At 38.7% G+C, this 15,084-nt stretch overlaps 1 protein-coding gene across 39 annotated transcripts in view; it reads left to right on the top strand.

Moving 5' to 3' along the window:
- The window catches only part of TENM3 (teneurin transmembrane protein 3), a 1,296,489-nt gene that overhangs the window by 1,233,410 nt on the left and 47,995 nt on the right, over positions 1-15,084 (top strand). For all 39 annotated transcript variants that reach the window (XM_064710586.1, XM_064710592.1, XM_064710587.1 and 36 more), the window contains 5 exons: positions 5,798-6,014; positions 7,065-7,184; positions 7,584-7,845; positions 14,002-14,269; positions 14,842-14,985. In XM_064710586.1, coding sequence (XP_064566656.1) covers positions 5,798-6,014; positions 7,065-7,184; positions 7,584-7,845; positions 14,002-14,269; positions 14,842-14,985 — 1,011 coding nt within the window. The remainder of the gene's footprint in view (positions 1-5,797; positions 6,015-7,064; positions 7,185-7,583; positions 7,846-14,001; positions 14,270-14,841; positions 14,986-15,084) is intronic.

Raw genomic sequence — 15,084 nt, 5'->3', positions numbered from 1 at the left:
CAGGCTCTTGTTTTGCTCTGGTTGGCCTGTATAATGCTATTGTCAGTGGCATTTATCTCAGTTTATATGCTTCAATACAGTGTGTATTCACTTCAGTCTTTAACTGTGGCTGAGAAGAAGGGTTAAAATTCAACAAATCAAATTAAAAATGGAAGTATCCCTAACAAAACTAGGGAAAGAAAGTCTCCTTTGTAAGCTACCTGGAAAGAGAAGAAGTACTACTTCCCTTTCCTGCAATCAACCCACTAATCTCCCAGCAAGCCATTAAAATTTCAGACAGCTACAGGGAATGGCACAAGTATTCTTCTGCTGTATTTGTTTATCATGGGAGATTAGGTTATCTGAGCCCTTGTGCTGAATTTATAGTGTGGCTGCGGGTAGTGTGATCTACATCTCACTAGGCTCGGTGGTTACATAATTAAAGTTATCTCAGTTGTTGTCTGTTTGATATGCTGTGGTTAGTGTTTATGCTTTATCCTACACTGGGTAGAATATATTTCATATATTAATATCAGCACAGTTCATTTATAAAAGTGTCTGCTGTTCCTTTGATTCTTTGCTCTTTCTGGGACTGATTATTCAAATTCTGTGAACATAAGCTTCCTAAGGATCCCAGTGGGAATATTCTCCATAGGAAATCCTAATGGCATCAAGGCATACCTGAGTATTTTCCCTTCTAGATATTATTGACGTATGATGGGATGATTATTGCTTATCTTCCTTTCAATGCAGGTTTTTCAGAGTCTTGGAAATAATTTCTGTTCTCATTAAGGCTCACTCTTTATTTTCCCCTGTGTTTGACTGGATTTTTCTTTACATTTTAGCATCCCACAAGGAAAGTGTGCATCAAGCAGATCTTAGCCTGAATTAAACTCCTAATGACTTTGTGAGGAGGGGGAAGTCAGAGCTGTCTGTGGGTGGAATACGCCTGTCTTCTTGGGGAAAAAAAAGTGGCACTATTATACTTGAACAAAGTGGGCCATGCTTTGCTATCACTGCAGAAAGAATAAGAAACAGGAACAGTGGCTGTTTACTCTTTAGTTTAGATGAGTCCTTATTGAACAGACTCCTTAGTTAAGTTTGTATTTTATTAGCTCCTATCCAATTATTTACAGTAGTTACAGGTTTCCACAAGCAAGATTTAAGGGAACGTTAATATTCTTTCTTTGCTGAAATTAAAATAAATACTGTAATAAAGCAAAGCATACTTAGCACTACTATATTTTTTTAATTACTTGCATAGTCTAGGACAGCCTGTTTCTGGAAATGTCACAGGATAGTACAAATTCAGCCTAAAGGTTGTCTAAACCAGGGCCTCCTCTCTGATAGTGGCTAATAGCTGTTGCTTAGCAAAACATTGTGATAGGGTCGATGTGAACTTGCATTTTTGTTTGTATGCTAACAGGCTGCGAATTAAAGTGAGGAATTACTGCCACAGAACGTTTTCAATATCAGAAGAGTTGCTAAGTGCAAAGAAAACCCAAACTAAGGAAATCTCAGGAACTATCTACTTGAACTAGGAGTGATACTGTGGCATGCTCAGATTCTCTGGCTTGTGCTCTGACACTTCCCATTATTCTTCAGCTTTTTGATTGCATCTGTGGTAGCTGGTGAATGCTGGGTTCATATATCATGGGACTTATCCACAGTGCTTCCAAGATTTCTTTCTGGAATGAGAACTCACTTGGAGCCTCACAATTCATATTTGAATTGTGCAAAGCTGAATTCCAGTGCTTGCACGCTGTTCTGGAATAAATCAAGGGCTGTTTGTACTTTTCTGGCTTTTCTGACCAGCTGTTCCTACAAGCAGTCATTTTGATGTCTATGATTGAGTCCATTCAATATAGCCTGTTGCCAAACTGAGGTATGTAAGGATAACTGAGATTTGGTTATACAGTTTTCTTTCCTTTCCTGTCTCTTGCCTTGGTTTGGCAGTCACCAAAATTGTCCTGGTGGAATGGCCAGCATCATAATTCCAAAACTATATTCTTCCTATGAAGGCACTGAATTTCACTCTATGGAGATTTTTGTTGCCTAAATATTTAATCAACTATAATCAACAACAACCAAGAATAGGATTTATGTAGGTCCTTGACTACCATCTCCCCTTGACACTGGCAGATCTTTTGCCCAGGACTTACTTTGTCCCTCTACTTTTCTTCCTTCCAGCAGTTTTATTCCATTCAAAAGCCAGCAGTCCCACTGATACATCTTATTTTACAGACACACATTGTGGGGATCCTCTGTCTTGATTCCTCTTATTTAATCACATAAAGAGAGCATGGAGAAGAGAAAGGTTGGGTTGAAAGTGACCTTAAAGATCATCTAGTTCCAATCCCCCCTGCCATGAACAGGGACACCTTCCACTGCACCGCATTGCTCAAAACACCATCCAGCCTGGTGTTAAATACTCCCAGGGATGGTGAGTCCACAGCTTCTCTGGGCAACCTGTTCCAGTGCCTCACCTCCCTCACAGTAAACAATTTCTTCCTTATGTCTAAAGCCATTCCTCCTTGTCCCATCACCATCTGCCCTTGCCAAAGGTCCCTCTCCAGGTCTTGCAGGCCCCGTTCTGGTACCTGGGGGATGCTACAAGGTCTCCTTGGAGCTTTCTCTTCTTCAGGCTCAACAACCCCAAGTCACCCAGTCCTGTCATCACAGGAAAGGTGCTCCCGCCCCCAGTGATCTTCCTGGCCTCCTCTGGACTCACTGTAACAGCTCCTTGGCCTTCTTACACTGGCTGCCCCACAGCTGGATTCAGAACTCCAGGTGGGGTCTCATGAGAGCCGAGTTTTGATAGTTTTATCAGTCTGTCTAAATAAACGATTTTATCACAAGTCCATGCTCCACTGCAATTCAGTGCATTTTACAACAAAGGGAAAAGTAACATTAGTGAAGATTTTTACATTAGCAAGACGTCAGCTTTTGAGGAAGAAAACAATAAAGTAGTCGTTACATCTTCCATACACAGAACCACTTACATCTAGAACAGGAAAATATAAATAGCCTTCTGAGACTGATAATGACTGTCCAGCTGCCTGTAGGAGTTTCTATTTTCTTTATAATTTCACTGTCATATTTGAGTGATATAACTGACAAGGCTCTGTTGAACTAAGTCTCATATTTTTCAGGCTAAACAAAATTCATCAATAATTTTGCAGAGCCATTTCAGAAAGGAAATTTTACTGTACTTCATACAGTGCAATAGAGCACTTGACTTAGTGGTACTAGATAGCTCTAGCCACATAAGTACAGAGAAAGAATGAAAAATGTTTTCTCAAGTTATAAGGAGTCAGATTCATAACCATCCGTCACTCGCCTGGGCAAGTTACTGATAAACTCCACAGGAAAATAACAAACAGCATATCCCTGTATCTTGGCTGGTGAAAATGAGATTCTTTCTCTGATTGATGTTAGTGGAGAGGCTTGTAAAAATGCATTTCCAGCTGATTAGTTCAGAAGGTGTCAATCTCATGCAGTTTTATGACCTGCAGACTATACTCCAGATGTACATTTGCTTTTTATAAACTAACAAAGACGAATGCACCAGATATTGCATGGGGGACCATTCAGATAAATAAAACCCCAAAAAATTCTTTTAACCATCAGTACCCCCAGCTTTGACACTGGTCCAGGCTTCTGGAGTAAAAACCAATGAGGGACGCCAGTACTTCAGCTAGGGAAAGGGTTTCATATTTTACAAGAATGATACTAGAAAATCACAAGAGTCACAGGCTATTTGAGCTTGGAAAGGCCTGTAGAAACCATCCAGTCCCACCCCCTGCTCAGAGCTGGATTAGCTAGAGCAGGTTGCTCAGGTATGTACCCAGTTGGGTTTTGAATATCTCCAAGGATGAAGGCTTCACAGCTTCCCTGAGCAACTTGTTGCAGTATCCAGCCACCTTCTCAATAAAAAACATTTTTCTGTGCTTCAGTCTCTGTCCATTGCCTTCTTCCTCTTGCTGGGCACCACTGGAAGGATCCTTTTTTACACCCTCCCATCAGGTATCTGTATGCATTGATGAGAACCCTCCCAAGTTTTCTCTTCTCCAGGCTCTGCACTCTCAACTCTCTCAGCCTTTCCTTGTAGGAGACGTGTCAAGCCCTTAACAGTTTTCATGGCCCTTCACTGAGCTTTCTCTAGGATGTCCATGTCTCTTGTACCAGAAAGCCCAGCCTGCACACAGAGCTGTGTGCTTCTAAAGCAGCCCAGGATGGTGTTGGCACCCTCCTTGCTGCAAGGGCGTGTTGCTGGCTCATGTTAATTTTGTGTCCATCAGGACTTCCAAGGTCTTCTCCACAAAGCTCTGTTACGGTGCAGGAGGTTGTTCCTCTCCAGGTGCAGGACTTTGCACTTCTCATTGTGGAAACTTCATGTGGTTCCTGGCAGCCCATTTTTCCAGCCTGTTAGTGTCTAGCTGAATGGCAATGTGACCCTCTGGCATATCCTCATCCCAGGAAAAATCAATGTTCTTTCTTGTCTCTTAAAAATGTTCAAACTTTGATACACTTAATGATATTTTTTCAGTCCTTTTATTTTCCCTGAACTGATTTCAAAGTCAGGCAAGTTAAATAAGAATTTTAGATGTGCGAAAGAACAGAAATCCCACTCCTTTACTATTTTGCCAGTCCTCTAACTGATCCACGTAGCACAGTAATACTTAGAAGAATACCTTTAGAAGATCTCTGTTTACTTGCAGTCTTTCAACATATGATTGAACAAAAAGGGATGCTATTTTTCCCTTCAGAAAGAAGTTTTACTCTAAAGGCAGATTCTTTTGTGAGACAAGCAGTCATGGGTTTCCTTCAAGTGCTGCATTGGTATATTTTTCAGTTCAGTGCAGCAAGCAAGCTCCCTCTCTAATCTAAATGGAATAATAAAATGTTTGAGCTATTTCAGTCTTGCTGTTCTTTTGGGGAAACAATTATCAGCTCTGTGATACCAGATTACATTCATCTAGAAATTTTCTGTAGCTGACATTTCCAGGCTCATTTTCCTTATGACTTTACTTACAGCGAATTAGTAGTTATCAATTTGATCTTGATTTTAATCTTTGATCAAATTAGATTTCCAGGGATGTGACAGATCTAATGTTCCACATATGGGAATATTTCTGCACATAACCATAAAAGCACCCATGTGTTTAAATCTTATTTATACTGGCCAGCATTTCCCATCCGTTTATTCAGAATGGAATCTAAATGTTAAATACAGATTTTGTTTTCTCATACATTTTCATGTAAAAATTTGTGTGGAAATTGCCTTGCCCCTAGCAACAAAATCTTTCTGCCAAGGTATAAAGAAATCCACCTTGATGCATGTTGTAAAATATTTAAAGCTACTTGCAGCATAGATATTACTAAAAAACTTGAGGAAAACAGCAGAGTGGGAGTTACTTGTTTCTTTTCTCTAGCAAGTTAAATAACCTCACATAAAAGCTAATTAGACCCACTTAAAATGTTTAATATTTATAAGTTAACAGTGTATGCCAAGCCTGAGTGCCTTCATTTTCTGGTTTGTTCAGCATGTTTTTAGAAAATTATTGAATAAATAGGTTCATTTTTACATGATACTGAGTACTCCGAGTATATTCAGCTTGCATGGATTTTCATGGGAGTTTAAGAACTCAGTGGAAACAAACTCTCTTTCTTTAATTGAAAATGAATTCATTAAAATCTTAATTATGAGTATTCTTTCATACTACATAATTTTTTTCATCTCCCTACTGGCTGGCTCATTCCAATGCACAGGGGCAGGAGTGAGAGTTTGTTCATTTGTGTGACTTTCTGCCAACAGATGGGCTAGTTGACTGTATGGATCCTGACTGCTGTTTGCAGAGTTCTTGCCAAAACCAGCCTTATTGTCGTGGCCTGCCTGATCCCCAGGATATCATCAGCCAAAGCCAGCAGTCTCCATCTCAGCAAGCTGCCAAAGCGTTCTATGACCGCATCAGTTTCCTCATCGGAGCAGACAGCACCCACGTCATACCTGGGGAGAGCCCTTTCAACAAGAGGTGAGCCCGGCTCGTCCTGTGCTCATGAGCACGGAACAAACTGGAGAGTGGGGTTCATGTGAGGAGATCTGCTATGGCTGCAAATTTCTGATGTGGATTTTGAGCAAAGACCTTTTCACTTAATATATCAAATTGCTTGTTTTGTCTCATTTCCTGCAAAATTCAATTTACCAGTGCCACTAGGTTACACAAGGTACTTGCCATGCTTAGTATCTGTATTCTAACAGGGCACTTCATTAATGATTAAATAAATCTTTATTTAACCAGTTGATTTGGGCTAGCACAGTTGGAAATATATCAAAGCAATGAAAACACTTCAGAAGGAAAAGCAAAGCTGCACTTTTTAAACTGAGCTCACTAAATAATATAAATTATGAATTAATGTAATAGAACTGTTAAGTGCACGACAGTATAATTGCATAAACTATTTGACTGGTGCTCTATGAAGCAGTAATGACCTGAAAATAAGCCAGTAACAGGAAGCAGGTGTCTGGGATCTCACTGAGTGAAAGAAGATGATTTACACTAGAACTACTGCGTTTGCAGTAATTTAACAGCATTAATGTGTTTGGGCACAGCAGTTGATTAAAAGTTGTTGCACCAATATTCCTTATTGCTCTTTTAAATTTTGTATTTCATAGTCCCTGCAGTTTTACAGATTGCTTTGATACTAATTGAAAAGTACATTTTTCTTTAAAAGTCTGCCAGAAGTATGACTTATAGTGGGAACATATAGAGTTTCTAAGTTCTTAAAATTCTTCAGTTAATTTCTGCTCTTAGTAACACAGTACAGACAAAATAAACCAAAGTAAAATCAACAATACTGAAACAAAATTATTATCTGCAGATTCTAAGGCATTTGTTTATATAGTGTAAATTATGTGAACTTGTAAAAGGGTTAGAATCTGAGGAATGTTTTCTAAATGATAGTTGATAGCATGGGGGGAGGTGTGTGAGGGTGGATGTGTGTGTTCACTCATTAGCTTTTATTCATGCAAAAAGAACAAAACCCCCCCAGACTTGAAATTTGATCCTACATCTTTTTTATAGTCTTGCATCTGTCATAAGAGGCCAAGTATTAACTGCTGATGGAACACCACTCATTGGGGTCAATGTTTCCTTCCTACACTATCCAGACTACGGATATACAATCACTCGCCAGGATGGAATGTAAGTTCCTTTTGAAGCACTTAAAAGTCATAAAGACAGCAAAGGTGTTACTGAAGAGCTGCTTGTAAAACTGAGATAATAAAATAACGGGGAACAAAGACATTAGGAAACTGATTGACTAAAGTTGTACTTTGCACATTCTTAAAATGTAAAACGTGCTGATTATTATATACTTTAGAAGTAGAAGGACTTGCTTAATTTAAACGCAGCGTCCCAAATTCTCTGTTCTCTCTGTGCAGTATAATGTAATGTAATTTAATTGATTTCTCCATTGTTCCCAGTAGAGCCATTCTGCATTCAGAGCAGTACAATGGAATGAAGAATCAATCAGTAGAATAGAGGCTGTGGATGGCTTTGGGAATTTGCTGACTAGCTGGCCCTCTTGGGGTTTTTCCCTAGGTTTGACTTGGTAGCAAATGGTGGTGCCTCCCTGACACTGGTGTTTGAGCGATCCCCGTTCCTGACACAGTATCACACAGTATGGATTCCCTGGAATGTCTTTTATGTCATGGACACCCTTGTCATGAAGAAGGAAGAGAATGACATTCCCAGTTGTGACCTAAGCGGATTTGTAAGGCCAAACCCTGTTATCGTGTCATCGCCTTTATCCACTTTCTTTAGAATTTCTCCTGAAGATAGTCCCATCATCCCAGAGACACAGGTAAGGTGTGCTTCAAATAAACACAATCTTATGCCAGGCTAGTGTTCAGCAACCAGAATGAAAACCATGCACTGCTGTAGAAAAACAAGTAATTCTGAGTAAGTGCTAGGAATTTGCAACATGTGATTCTTTTCAGACCAATTTATTTACTCCGTCTGATTTTTAAAATTTCATCTGAAAATGGAAAGTAAGAAAGCTGTGTGTACATCAGTACATTTGTTTCCATCACTTAATTTACAGAATGTATTTAGCATTCAAGTACTGGCCCATAATTAGGGTACACTATGGTACATTGGCCTTTTAGGATTGGCCTTTCAAACTTTTCCAAGTGAAACAGTCCTGCTTCTGCCTCCCTCTTTGCCTCTCTCTCTTTCTCTTGCCCCTACTTCCCCAATGTTGTAATTACATAGAGCACTCTTTTTTGCATTCACAAAGAAATGTCCTTGCCTCTTCAAGAGAAACACAGAAAATGTATTCAAATGTTTTCATGCAGTGCTCTTAAGAAAAGAGGTAAATCATTAAGCAATTCATGGTAGGAGCAAGTTTAAAGGAAAGATGTAAGAAAATTACAACTAAACACTCATACAAATCTAGACTGTGTTAGGAAATTGTTGCTTTTATCCTCACTATCATTTCTGTGCCTTTGATGGCTGCAAGTCAATTAAAAGAAAGTATTTTCAAAACAGAGTCCACTGAAAAACAGCTCTGATTTGCTTGTTTTGATTTACTTGTTTTGGTAATAGATGATAGATTCAGTTCCTGAAATTATGGAAAATAGCTTAGCTAGATATAAATCAAGAAAAAAGTTATGGTAGAAGAATGTTAGAAAATGCACATTTTAAAAAAACCCTTGTAGTGTCTAGGTAAACAAGTTATTTCTTGAGCAGTGGGACTAATGAGGTCTGGGTTCCTACTAATTCCCACCCACTGCTGTAATTCCGTCTGTCACATCCAGTCCTTCCCCACAGGCTGCATTCAGCCTTTTCTTCTTTCTCATGGGAGTCCCAAATTGACTACTTCCTCCCTACTGGAGCCCTTTTTTTTTTACAAGCATAGAGGAACAGAATTATCTTTAGAAATTTCTACTGTTACTTAAATTGTGGTTGAAATTGTCTACCAGGTTCAAAATTTGTGAGGTGGGAGGTCTGACAGGCAGGACTGTTGGGTCAAGTTGTCTCCTTAGGAAACCAGCTGGAAGGAAAGATATTCTCGGTGGATCCTAAGCAGTTGGTGCTGCTGGGTGATTTATGATGAGGGAAAATGTTATGTATGCAAAAATCCAATTCAATACTATGTAAGAAAACATTAAGCAGTGCTTTCTTCTATATTCTTTGCTTATCCCACACATAATTTTCTCCTTCAGCAAGTGGGAACTGCACAGCTGTGACTGGCGTGTACCCCTTTGGGTCAGGTTCCCCTTCAGAAATGCATAATGCTCAACAATCTGTTGCCCAAAAAAATACTCCTCTCATAAAAGATGGGCAAAACCAGATACTATTCAAAAGTGTATGTTCAGCTCCAGAGGAACTGCTGCTAACCATTTCATATAAAAAGGGGCAATGCCAGTTTAAAGTGTGTGAGCCTGGAGGAAAGCACAGAGAAATAAGATGTTCCCCATGTTCTTGCAGTCAGTGTTTAGCCACCCTGTTCGTGTGCTGTGACAGCACTCACCATCACGTACTGCAGGAGAAAATGATGAGCTGCTGTAATCATCATCCCTTGAAGTGCTTCATCATCCCTTGGAGATAATGTTTCCAAGAGTGTACTTAGTGGCTTATGAATCCCAAATTGATCAGAGGGGGAATTAAAGTCTGTGCCAAAGAAGCAGTATGAAAGAAAACTAGATAAAAAAAAAAGAAAGGGCAAGCAAGGGGAAAGAACAAACACAGTGGGTAAAGAGGTGATCACAGACCCAACAGATCATTACTCAAGAGGGCTGATAATAACATGTTAACTAAATTTGGACTGCTCAGGCATGATTTTATCTACTATTAATTGCAAGTTACCATGCTTTGCCTAGACTTAAGTAGCTGAGATTAATCGGTGTGGAATGAGGCAATAAACTGCATACAGATGAGGGAGTTCAGGTGAAGCTGGAGCTGCTTTTATGTATTAGGTAATATTGTTACTCTCTTTTTCCTAATAATTTCCTGAAATGTCTGTTTTCCATGTATTGCCATGTGATCTGGCAGAAGCCCGTGTGACTCACAGTGAGCACTTCTGAAACTGAGTGTTTGAGGGCTTCCCCTCTCCTAAACTCCATTATCTGCTGTTATATGTGCTTGCATGATGCCTTCTGCAGATCCTGAGCCTCTTGTTTCCATCACTTCATGTGTATGAGAGAATGAAAACTGGATGTTTTCCTTCAAATTATGTATTCAAGGTTCTTCTCCTCAGACTCTTTCTCTCTACTGGCAGTAATGGGGCAGAAGTTGGCAAAATTTATTTACCCAGAGGAATTCAGGATAAAACATGAGCTTCAATGACTTAATAAAAATAATTACTGGTAGTTTCAGAGTGGCTAGGTTTTCAGAAAAAAAATTAACCTATTTAAACATTTGAACTAACAACATAATAGGATATCTAAAAATATTGGTATTCTATGGATGCTGCACCCTAGTTTCACTTACCTAAAATCTTCAAAATTTCAAGTTCATACTTGAAATTTGAGAAAAAAAATTGAGACTATTTGCAGAACCAAATATCTCCATTTCTATATTTCCTTCTTTTCCAGCACATTTTATGGTTTTCTTCTCTTTTGCTTTCTGTTTAAGACTTTGTACATACCTTTTTCTTTATTCTGTTAGAGACACATTTTTATATTTCTATATGTATGTGGCTTTTTCCTACCCCTCCTCTCTGTGGTACCTAAACCATGTTTTAAGTCTAGAAAAAACAAATATTTTTACCCTTTTTATTTCTCCCTGATTTAACTGGTAATTTAAAAGCCTCAATTGTAGGGAAAGGCTTTTTTTTTAAGAAAAACAGTTTTCTGTCTTGAAATGAGCAGTTTCAGCTTCTACTTAAAGTATAATTTTGGTACTCCTTAATCTCAGCCTTTATGTAATAGCAGCAGTTGCTAGTATCTAAAAATGCCATCTTTACCCCTCTCAAACCTAGATCATGTTACATTTTAATGCAGCAGCTCAGCTGTTATTTCTCAGCAAACAACCTTTTTCTGACACTAGGACTAAAGTTTGCAGTCACTTATGAAATTTGTCCTCAAATCCTCTTTTGAAATTGTTCAATTTGCCAAAAAAAAAAATCACAGCAACACAGCAGGCATTTCTCCCCCTAACAGAATTACTTATTCAGTGTTCTGAATACCATCAGAGCATGTCAGCTGAATCATATCATATTTTGGAGCAGGAAAGCATTCTAGAGCCTGGACAGCTTTAGTCCTGCTGGCCATGAGAGATGAGGAGCCTTGCACAATTTATGTGACCAGCTCGAACTCTGAAGACAGCAAATGCTGTGAAAATCGAGGTGACCCTTATCTCAGTCCCCTAAGTTAAATATTTCACTGCTGTCCTTAGGAGTAGCTTGATCATGCACAAGTAAAATGTCAGCCATTAGAATTTGCTGGTTGGGCAATAAGTCAGTCCCCTCAGGTATCAGCCTTTCTGAAGGCAGTTTGTGCTCAGTGTGGAGAAGGTGAAGCACAGACAGCTTGGTTGTGTTGGTGATTCCTGACGTGACTTTTATTCCCTGTGACTTTCCCGATTGCTTTACAATTGGTGTGTTGTCATGGCTCCCATAGGAGCTCTCTGCTGTGCCTGATGATTTACCTTTTTGGATGAACATGAAACTGTTTAATTCTCTTTGTAATGCTTGATTCTGGGAGATAGATTGAGTTGCATAACCTTACCTATACATTTCTAAACTTCTCAAGAAAATAAGTTACTACAGGGGATATTTTATGGAAAAAAGGAAGTTATAAGTCAGATTTCCAGCAGGCATTTGAGGCTTCTGCAGAAACTAATAATAGGGGTTTAGGTTTTCTTTTAAACCTCGCTGAGAACTGCATGAGTGTCCTAGTTTCTAATTTGATAGTAATCCAAATACACAGTGGAATTTCTTGAAAATTGAAACTTCAAGGTGTCCTCTTTATTGCCTGCTATCTCAGCCAAGAGCTCTGGAAGACCACCTATGTGTTTAACACTGCTCTTCCACAGTTGCAGTTTTAAAAGAAGCCACGGTCGTAACAGGAGACCACTGAAGTCCATTAAATTGTGTCCTATTACAAGGGACATTATTATTTCTTTTTCTCCTCTTGCTTACAGAGACCTCCATCTGTTAGACTAGCTTTAATGTGCAGTATATGAGAGTCCTGCTGGTGTCTTGAGGAGGAATTTGTCTTTTGTTCCTGGGTGGTTTGTGCTTTTCCTTCAAAGTCTCAGAAAAGGAATGTGCTCACAATCACTTACCTCTCTAGAGAGAGGTGGTTTTGTTCATGTAGGAAAGATTTGCCTGTTCTCTGGATTAGACAGTCTGTATATTGAGCTGAGGGAAAATAGACTAGATTTACAAAGAGAAATGAGGCCACGCTCACCTCCTTCAAGGTGACTACTTTCTTTTCAGCCAGGTTCTTGGTGGGGAACAAAGAAATATTCAAAGAGTAAGAATTAAGAATTTTAAAAGCGTAATTCATTTGTCTTGTATCTTCCAATTCATACTTTATTTCCTAAAGCTCTGTTATAGTCTATCTGAAGAAAAAGTTTTATGTCTACATGTAGCAGATATAAATAACAATAAAGCCAGACAATGAGTCAAAATAGTATTTCTGAAATTTTGTTACTGTTACTGGGAAGGAAGTAGATATAATTAATACTGTATAAACCTTTCTGTAGATCCAACAAAAATGCTAATGTAGAGGATGGTATAGCATGTGTTGCCCTCCTTGAACATCAACCGCATTACTTCACCCTATTCAACACAGTCAGTTTTTTAGAAGCAGTGTCCAAGGATTTCTGTGGCACAGAGAGCTGGCAGCACTTGTGTAGTAGCCAGGTTTTGATCGCACTGAAGTCTTAAGCCTGCTACTTGTGACAGTGCTTCTCCTGAAGTCTGCTTCCCACTAATTCTAAATCATGTTTAGTCTTCAGACTTCAGGACGAGGAGACAGAAAAGTAAAATAAACCTTTCTTAATTTACTTCCCAAGAGTGTTCCTGTAACACCACTAAGGTTCTGGGCTTGTGCTTCAGCATCCTTTGAACTCTTCACCAATGAAACATTACCTTTAAGTGTGTCTGGATACATTTTTCTTCTTCTTTTGTTTGTTTCAATAAACCAGGATACCTGGTAGCTGTTCACTGCAAGTGCTGGCTGCAGTGTTTATGTTCTGACTGAGGCATAGAACAATATAGGCTGCTTTTATCCACATTACACAGAAACATTTCACATCCATCCATCACCCACAAAAGCTTCTCAGCTCAGAGGCAATGACAAGGTAGAGGAGGGGAGGAACCTTTTAGAAATAAAATTGACTCATTCCACCTCTCAGAAATGTGAAAGTGATAAGCTGATATTTGAGTAGTGAATATTGGTCAGAAAATATGGAAAAACTTCCCCTAAGGCATCCTACTTATCTGTCTTCAAAATAAATGGAAGAATGGTCTAGTTTAAAGTATTTACAATCCACTGGTAATGCAAATAATAAAATACCTGGGACTTCTTCCTGCTCCTACAGGAGAAATTAGGCATCCCAACCCAAATCTCAAGCTTTGCTCTCCTTAGAGGCTCTACTGCCTTTATTAGACATGACTTTCTTAGTTGGGACATGGGTAGCAGCACCATAAGAGGCAATTTTCACTTAGTTGAAAGATGCTTTTTTGCCTCTTCAGGAAAAATCAATTGTGAATGTTTTCTCATGCCTCCTTTGCCCCTCATTAAAAAAAAAGGAGATAATTTTGAAATGCTTGAGCAGAAAGTACCAACTAAGCAGCTTCAGTATAATGAAGAATTTAGACTTGACTTTTTAGGAAAAGTGTGAAACATTGTTATTTATTTATGGGTTTTTTAACCATAAAGGCCAAATGCAGGTGATATTTCCTAATGGATTGTCATGTAATATGTTAGGCAGCCTTTTATGATAGCTGCATTGTTTTAATTTCCAACTAATTGAAATACTGTATTTTTCTTTTAATGATGCATAGGTACTTCATGAAGAAACAACAATACCAGGGACTGACCTGAAGTTATCATACTTGAGCTCCAGGGCTGCAGGATATAAATCTGTACTGAAGATTACTATGACCCAATCTGTTATACCATTTAATTTAATGAAGGTTCATCTTATGGTGGCAGTGGTGGGAAGACTTTTCCAAAAATGGTTCCCTGCATCCCCAAATCTAGCATACACCTTCATATGGGATAAAACTGATGCATACAATCAGAGAGTCTACGGATTATCTGAAGCTGTTGGTATGTGTTACAGAGGATTTTTGTACTTCTAGTGTTGTCTTGAACATAGGGAAGAACACCTCAAATGCTTGTATCCATTAAGAAAATGTTGGCAAAATAAAATTACATCAGTGGATATTAAAACATATTGAAAAATACTGATCATTTTGAAAAAAACTAATCTAAACATTGAATTATGAGAAAAAATTCCTTCAGAAAGAAAAAAGAAACCATTTTTCATTCACATGAAAAGTGACGTTTTTTAACTTTTTTTCCTTCTCATGAAGTAGCTCTCAGCCTAATAATAATGGTGTTTAGTCTGCACACTGTGTGTACTTTAGGTAAAGTACAATAGCACTATGACTTACATCACAAAATGAATTTCCTCTGTCTTAGTTCACTTACTCTTAATAACTAAAACATTTTAATAACCTAAGATTCTGGTTAGTATCTTCAACATGTCTAAGAAGCCATAGGAATTTTCATGTGTCCTAGGAGAGCAAAAGAATGTGTGTATTTAAAGAAATGCCATTCTTTAAACTCCTCTTCAGAATGAGCTCCTGTACTGAAAGAGGCCGTGTGCTGTTTTTCAGTGTCTGTAGGTTACGAGTATGAGTCTTGCTTGGATCTGACTCTCTGGGAAAAGCGCACTGCCATTTTGCAGGGTTATGAGCTGGATGCCTCCAACATGGGTGGTTGGACATTGGATAAGCATCATGTATTGGATGTTCAGAATGGTAAGGAGTTCATTTTCTTCTTGCTAGTTTTACTGCTCTGCTGTCCTGCACTTCAAGTCTCTCATTCAAACTTTTTGCTATTTGTGCTATTATTTTTTA

This window comes from Zonotrichia leucophrys, chromosome 4, assembly GCF_028769735.1.
Source record: "Zonotrichia leucophrys gambelii isolate GWCS_2022_RI chromosome 4, RI_Zleu_2.0, whole genome shotgun sequence".
Taxonomy (NCBI): Eukaryota; Metazoa; Chordata; class Aves; order Passeriformes; family Passerellidae; genus Zonotrichia; species Zonotrichia leucophrys.
Note: the sequence above shows the minus strand (reverse complement) of the source record. Positions and strands in the feature narration are given on the sequence as shown.